At 53.3% G+C, this 7,254-nt stretch overlaps 1 protein-coding gene across 1 annotated transcript; it reads left to right on the top strand.

The window, feature by feature from the left end:
* The first annotated feature begins 244 nt into the window (after nucleotides 1–244).
* FOXI2 (forkhead box I2) lies at nucleotides 245–1,891 on the top strand. The gene is made up of 2 exons (XM_004265713.2): nucleotides 245–743; nucleotides 1,449–1,891. The coding sequence occupies exons 1-2, from the start codon at nucleotides 245–247 to the stop codon at nucleotides 1,889–1,891; spliced, it is 942 nt and encodes a 313-aa protein (XP_004265761.2).
* The last annotated feature ends 5,363 nt before the right edge of the window (nucleotides 1,892–7,254 follow it).

Here is a 7,254-nt window from a genome sequence, read left to right on the forward strand (position 1 = left end):
TCGAGAGCGCCTCGGGACCTGGGCGGGGCGGAAAGCTGACCCCTGGGCGGGGATGGAGACATCACTCCTCTAAAACTGTCGGGGAGGGGGCTCGCCGCCGACAGTCACCTGGGGCTCGGGCCCCGACGGCGTTTAAAGGGCGGGGCCCAGCGGGCCGCACTGGGAGCTGCTGGCGGCCGCGCTGGTTGGGGCGCCCATGAGCTTCGGCTCGGCGCCACCCGCCCAGACCCGGGAGCGCCTGGCCATGGCCGCTTACGGCGACGGCTCGGGGCCCTGCGCGGCCCCGCACGGCCAGGCCCGGGCGGCCGCGCACCCCGCGGGATACGCGCGTGGCGACCTGGGCGTGGCGGGCGGTGGTGGCCCGCGCTTGTGGCTGAACGCGCCCGCGCTCAGCTCCGCGCCCTACGCGCCGGGACCCGCGCCCGCGTCCCCCTACGGGGCCCCTGGCCCGCTCCTCGGGGCCCCGGGCGGCCTGGCGGGCGCCGACCTCGCGTGGCTGAGCCTGTCTGGCCAACAGGAGCTGCTGAGGCTGGTGCGGCCGCCCTACTCGTACTCGGCGCTCATCGCCATGGCCATTCAGAGCGCGCCGCTGCGCAGGCTGACGCTCAGCCAGATCTACCAGTACGTGGCCAGCAACTTCCCCTTCTACAAGCGCAGCAAGGCGGGCTGGCAGAACTCCATCCGCCACAACCTGTCGCTCAACGACTGCTTCAAGAAGGTACCCCGCGACGAGGACGACCCAGGTAACTGAAGCTCACCGCCACGCCCCGTCCAGGACTCCGCGGATTCCCGCAGCTGGCCTCCTGGCACTCTAGGGACGGGGGGCCTTGGACAGCCCGGTCCTCGTTGCACAGCTGAGGGTGCCGAGGCGGGAGGAGGGTGGGGAAGCGACACGTACTTGGCCGCAGACGGCTCAAGGACGCCAGCAGAGCCCGCGGCCCTGACTTGAGGTCTAGGGCAACAGGAGTCTCTAATTCTCGCGCGCTCCCGCTAAGGAAGAAGCTAGTCTGCTGGGGGACCTTTGGAGTGACTTCTCTGGGCCTGTGTCCTTTACTGTAAAATGGGAAAGATGGTGGCCACCCGGAAGATTAAGACAATCAGATGCCGCTTTGGGAAGCCTTGGAGCCTGCAGAGAGGCCTGGCATTGTGGGCTCCACTCCACTGGCAAAGCGAGTGCCAGAGGAGAGCCGGTTCGGCTCTGCACCTCATAGGTCTTCTCTCTGGCCTTGACCTTAGCGAGGTCGCCCTTCCCTGGTCTTTCTGGGATGCCCACATTCTTCCGAGTCTGACTGTGGAGGCCTGATCCGGTACAGAGCACCCCCTCAAGGTTTGGGGTGGGCGTGAGGGCTCACGGAGGGACCGGTGAAGCTGACCTCCATTTCTCACGTTCTCACATCACTTCGGTCAAATCCCGGATTTTCTGATCTGGGCCCTTTCTTCTTCTGCAGGTAAAGGCAATTACTGGACCCTGGACCCAAACTGCGAGAAGATGTTCGACAACGGGAACTTCCGAAGGAAGAGGAAGAGGAAGGGGGAGGCGAGCGCGGCCGCATCCTCGGGTGCCCGGAGCCCGGGAGGAGCCGAGGCGCCGGAGCTGGAGCCCCTGGGCGCCGCCTCCCCGGACCTGCGGCTCTCGTCGTCCCCTCCCGCGCCCGAGGCAGCCGCCTGCTTCTCCAGTTTCGCCTCGGCCATGGGCGCCCTGGCTGGAGGCCTCGGTACCTTTCCCGGGGGCCTGGCGGGCGACTTTTCTTTCGGGAGATCCACGACGGTCGCTGCCCACGGTACCCAGGCCCCCGGCCCCGCGCTCGGCTTCGCCTCCGGCCATCAGACGGCGGCCACCGGCTTCCGCGTCGGTCACTTCGTCTACAGTCGGGAAGGGACTGAAGTTTGAAGGGAGGCCGGGGATTGTCCCGCGTGCGGTGTCCACAGGAGATGAGCTCAGCCCCACGTGTTCGCTCCGCAGGGGTCAGGGCAGCTCAGGGAGCGCAGGGTGCCGGGGCGGGATGCAGGGAACCGAGCCAGTCCGTCGTGCACCCCTCACCCAGGCGACCATCCAGGTGGGGTGAGCGGGAGCTCCCCACTCCCCCTGTGCTTCCACTTGACCTGGACCTCGAACCCACGCTCCCAGGGGGTTCCACCTTAAAGGGGCCACAGGCTGGTGCTCACCCCAGCTTTTGTGAAGGAACCTGGCGCACCCCAAAGAGCCTTCTCATACGTGCTAGTGGGGACGCCCGGGCCCCTGTGGGGAGGATTTTCTCCTCCTTCCCAGCCTGGCTCACCCAGCGCACAGGGCCTTTCCTTGGCGCTCCAGGGAGACCCTCGGGGTTCCGGAGCAGCCCCGGGGGGCCGGCCGGCTTCCACCCACCGTCGGGGGGAGTGTGCAGCCAGCGAGGGGCACCTGGGACGGTCGGGACCGGACGCGAGTACGAGGGACTTCCTGAGGGCTGGATGGGAGGAGGGCTGCGGATGAGCGGCCCTGGGGACACCAGCTCCTTCCCTGCCACTCAGCGCCTGCCTCCCTGAGTCTGTCGTAGGAGCAGGCGCCTCCGGGGGCCACCAGAGCCGTGCCGAGCGCGCTGGAGTCTCAGGGTGGGTTTAGGTTTGCCACCCAGCCACACTCGCACGCCGGAGAAACCATTCCTGTTTTCCTCTCCCTTCGTACCCCTCATCCCCCAAGTTGGTCCCCAGAGTCCCCACTCCTTGCGCGGAGCGGCTGCCTTCTGTGCAAATGTAAACCCTCCTCCCCAATTTGTATAACATTTACCCAGAAGGTTATCTTTGCAGCCAACAGCCACTGGGAGGAAAAATTTTGACTTCGGGACCTCCCCGAGCTTCTGGAGGCCGGGGCCCGGGATCATTAGGTTCCTCCTGGAGCGGCCGTCGCCTCGCACCAACCTTCCCTGCGCTGGGGGCGCGCAGGAGAGGCGTCTTCCCTGGGGAAGAGCAGGGAGAGGACCCTGCGAGCTTGGAGGAGGGCAGGGGATTTGGCGAGCCCAGCAGAGCAGGTGCCTCCAGGGCGCGAGTTTTAGAGGAAGCGGAAGGGCTTCGGGCATGGCTAGAACAAGCCAGGAGTCGCGGTGAATTTGGAGCCTGGGTGGTGAGGCACAAAGTTGCAAACTGCTCAGCTTTGCCTCTCTCTGCTGCCAGGCTGTGGGAAGGCAAGCAGCGTCCTGGCTCTGTTGTGATACTATGTTGCCCAGCCAAACTTACAACCAACCCAAAATCTTTTTGGGGAAAAACACTCCCCAAATGTAATACAATTTAAGAAAACCAGAAAAAGAAAATCATCACCTTACGAAAAGAAAGAAGTTTTTCTCAGGCCCATTTAATAAACAACAAATGCTAAAAAATAAACACCAACATACTGTAACTCGAATCCACTTGCTGTTCTATACATGTGAGGAATCCATCACTATTTCCAACATTTTCAGTTTAGACTCTGCACCTGCAGGAAACTTGGAGTAAAGGAATTTTTAAAAATAAGTTTGACAACATTGGGAAAGTACAATGTACACTTTTACAATTAATAGAGCTTTCAGAAAATTGGCTGATAAATATGTATATAAATATTGTGTATCATAGCTGCATGACTGCCAGAAATTGGTACGAAGCTGCTTTTTTTTTTATCTTCCAACAATGGTTTTTCTGACAAAATAGAGGGGGGGAAGTTTCAAAAACATCTTTCAACCTTTAGTTTGTTTGACTAAAAATCAGTTTTTGATGTTTAAAAATGGTTCATCCATTCATACTTTATGCCATTCATTGGTAATGGTATAACCAAATAGATGGAATCTTCATGAGAAAAGTAGAATTTAAAGTAATTCTGACAGTGCAGGGCATTTGGAAATCAGAAACCATCCCTTCTCCATGACAGTCTATGTGTCTGGATGTATTTTTATAACGGAGGGGCAGGGAAGGGAAGAGACTAAAATGCAGTTTCTGGGCCCTGGGGCAGTCAGCTTCAGAACCACTTTGCATTAGCCCAAAGATATATTTTCCCAGAGGAAAGAAACTACTGAAATCAAAATAAGCAAAAAGAACAAAGAAGCCTGTTATCGGTTTATAATTAAATATCTTCTTTGGGCCAGGACTCAGTGAATTTGACCTTAGTTTCTAGGACAGCCTGCACATGAGCAACTGAAGGACCAGCTTCTTTTGGTCAGATGGAGGAAATGCTGCCACGAGGCCAGAAGAATCCTCTCCCCAGGGCTCAGGGTCTCATCTCCACCTCTCTGTCTTTTTGGTCTTTGAAATAGCAAAATGTTGTGCTTTTGCATATCACGGGTAGGTGCTGTAAGCTAGCTATGGCTTTTCTCTTGAGGAAAATTCCAAGCTGTTTTAAAACTAACTGCAAACCTTTACAAAAGGAGTGCCTTGGTAAGATGTTATAAGCACACGATGGAGTGTCACTGAAATACTCAACTCTTCATTTGAATCAACATTTCAGTGGCACTGAATAGTTTCAAGTATAGAAATGATGTGTTTCCAACTTCAGAAGAGAAAGACAAAATTGTCAGGATACCAGGTTTTTAGGAATTTTTTCCATTGCCAAATAATAGTGGAAATTTTCAGGTGACTGAAAAACCAAAGAGCATAAAAATAAAGTAAATTATGAAATTACCTCCCCTGGAAGCAGTCATGGGGTGAAGAGGTGTCCCAGGCAAAGAAGAACCATTTGTGTTTGAAAACCCAAATATTTGTTAAAAGTATTTTTTAAAGGGTAGTAACTAGAGTTTTAAAAAGTGAGCACTGGATTTCAAGGTAGGAATTCACATATGGATTCAACATTGAGTATGTCCACCTATGATGAACGCAAGTTTTGCATTTTGACAATTCCGCCTTGGGCTATTCATGTTCAACTTTTAATCTTTAATTTCCTGAGTGTATCCATTGTAACCAAGTGGCATTTTTTTATTCAGGGAAATAACCTTACAGTAATTATTGTAACCCTTCAGTGAAACAGGAGACTGAAGTTCATTGTGATTTTGCAGATAGAAAAGCTGAGTCAAAGGGTTAAGTGATCTCCAGAAGCTCATCTAATGAGAACTAAAAGGGCTTCTGATAGACACACAACCTTTCTATGGCTCACACTCAGAAATGCACCTTCACGTGTACATATCTGTTTGCTCGCGTGTGCATGCACACACACACATCATTGAGCCATGTCTTGACCAGGATCCTCAAGAAAAAGCCATAGATAACTGCACAAACCCATGATACTCAAAGGCATAGTATTTTCAAACAATACTGTGAGAATATCACATTTGCTGACTTCCCCGGTGGCTCAGTGGTTAAGAATCTGCCTGCCAATGCAGGGGACACGGGTTCGAGCCCTGGTCTGGGAAGATCCCACATGCCGCAGAGCAGCTAAGCCCGTGCACCACAACTACTGAGCCTGCACTCTAGAGCCTGCGAGCCATAACTACTGAAGCCCACGTGCCTAGAGCCCGTGCTCTGCAACAAGAAAAGCCACCGCAATGAGAAGCCCATGCACCGCAACAAAGAGTAGCCCCTGCTCACCGCAACTAGAGAAAGCCCACACGCAGCAACAAAGACCAAAGCAGCCAAAAAAAAAAAAGAAAGAAAGAAAAAGAGTATCACATTTGCATTCAGAATTTGACTTCAGATGGAGAGGAACATGTGCAACTATCATAGAATATAGTAGGGGTGGAGTCGCACATCCTAATAAAATGTGATGTGTTCAGTAAATCTTTCGAGCGTCAACTCTGTACCTGCCTTTGTATTCAGCCCGGCAGTGAATACCCCGGGCCGTTGCTGCCCTCCCAAAGCCTCCTTCCAGTGGGAGAGGCAGAGATCAAGGAGCAGTTACAGGCTGGACCGTGGCTATTTGGTTCCAAAGCAATGACTTTATGATCAAGTCCGTAAGCCATCTCATTTGTAAACACACAATTGCCTCATGGCTGTGTTTCCTACACTCCGAAAACTCGCAAGTGTCTGTTTGCTTTCTCAGCTCTATAACTTCATTGTGATTTAGGCGAGGAGTTGAACACTGCCCTGGCCTGGAGCAAGTGTGATCTGCTCCCTTCTCCACAGCATCACTTAGGAACTTTAACATAAAGCCTGTCCGCTTATTAGAAGATCTATTAACTGATGGTCACAAGAGATGGCGACTCATGGGACCAGAGCTGGCCTTTCCCCGAGGTTCCTGGGTGTGGATGCCTTTGGCGCGTCCCTGCATCTGTTTGTTGAAGTTTTGGGAACTCTTCCTCTTTTAATCTAATGTAAAATTTGCTAAATAACATTCCTCAAGGCTACTTGCCAGCACCTGCAGTAAACTCCCATCAGGGACTGGACACCAAGAACGTGAAATATTCTTAGTTTCATTCAGTTCGCAGAGGGTAAATGAATAGTATATTAAATTAGATTTTCACCAAAAAAAAATATCAGAGTTATATCCCTTCGTTAACATGGAGCTAACTGAACTGATGAGTCTTTGAGGTGTTCTCTACCCCCAAGAATCACCCATTCATTCATCTGACACTGATTGAACATCAAGGTGACAAGGACTCTGTTAAATGCTTAATGGACATCATCTATTTAAGCCCTCACAACCAGCCAGGGAGGCAGGTATTATTATCCCCATTTTACTGATGCAGAAATTGAGACTCAGATTAAGTGGCTTGTTTCCTAGAGGCCACAGAGCATTCAGAGCTGTGTCACCAAGAACCTACCTACCACCCGCCCCTGACTTCCTTGCCTCCCACTTCATCCTTCAGGTCTGAGGGAGATCTCACTTTTCAGGAATCCTTCTCCGGCATCCAAGTCCAAGTTAGGTGCCCCTCTGCTCTGCTCCTGCAGCTCCTGGATGGGCTGCCTCATCAGCCTCCCCCAGAAGGCCCTGTCACCACCTCCATCCTTTCCTGGGGTCTATGTGGGGAGGAGGTGCCTGCTTTATTTCACAGGAACATCCCCAGTGCCAGGCATATTGTAGACACGATATTGTAGGGGTGGGGGGAGGGTAGCAGGTGAATGAATGAATGAATGAATGAGAGTGTGAGTGGGCAGAGTTGTACCCTAAGCTTTCCATATACTCTCCCTCCCTTCATAGGCCCCCTAGTCTCCTATGACAGGCCTGATTCCTCCGTGTATAGAGCCAGAGCTTCAGCTGGACTCTGCAGATACAAAAATGAATGAGACACAGCCTTGGAGACCACTGTCGGGCAGAGTGCCCTGTGCTGGGGTGCTGTGTGCTGAGGAATGTGGAGCTACGTGTAGGAAAAGCCAGAGACGTGA

Source organism: Orcinus orca, chromosome 14 (genome assembly GCF_937001465.1).
Source record: "Orcinus orca chromosome 14, mOrcOrc1.1, whole genome shotgun sequence".
In the NCBI taxonomy this organism is placed as follows: domain Eukaryota; kingdom Metazoa; phylum Chordata; class Mammalia; order Artiodactyla; family Delphinidae; genus Orcinus; species Orcinus orca.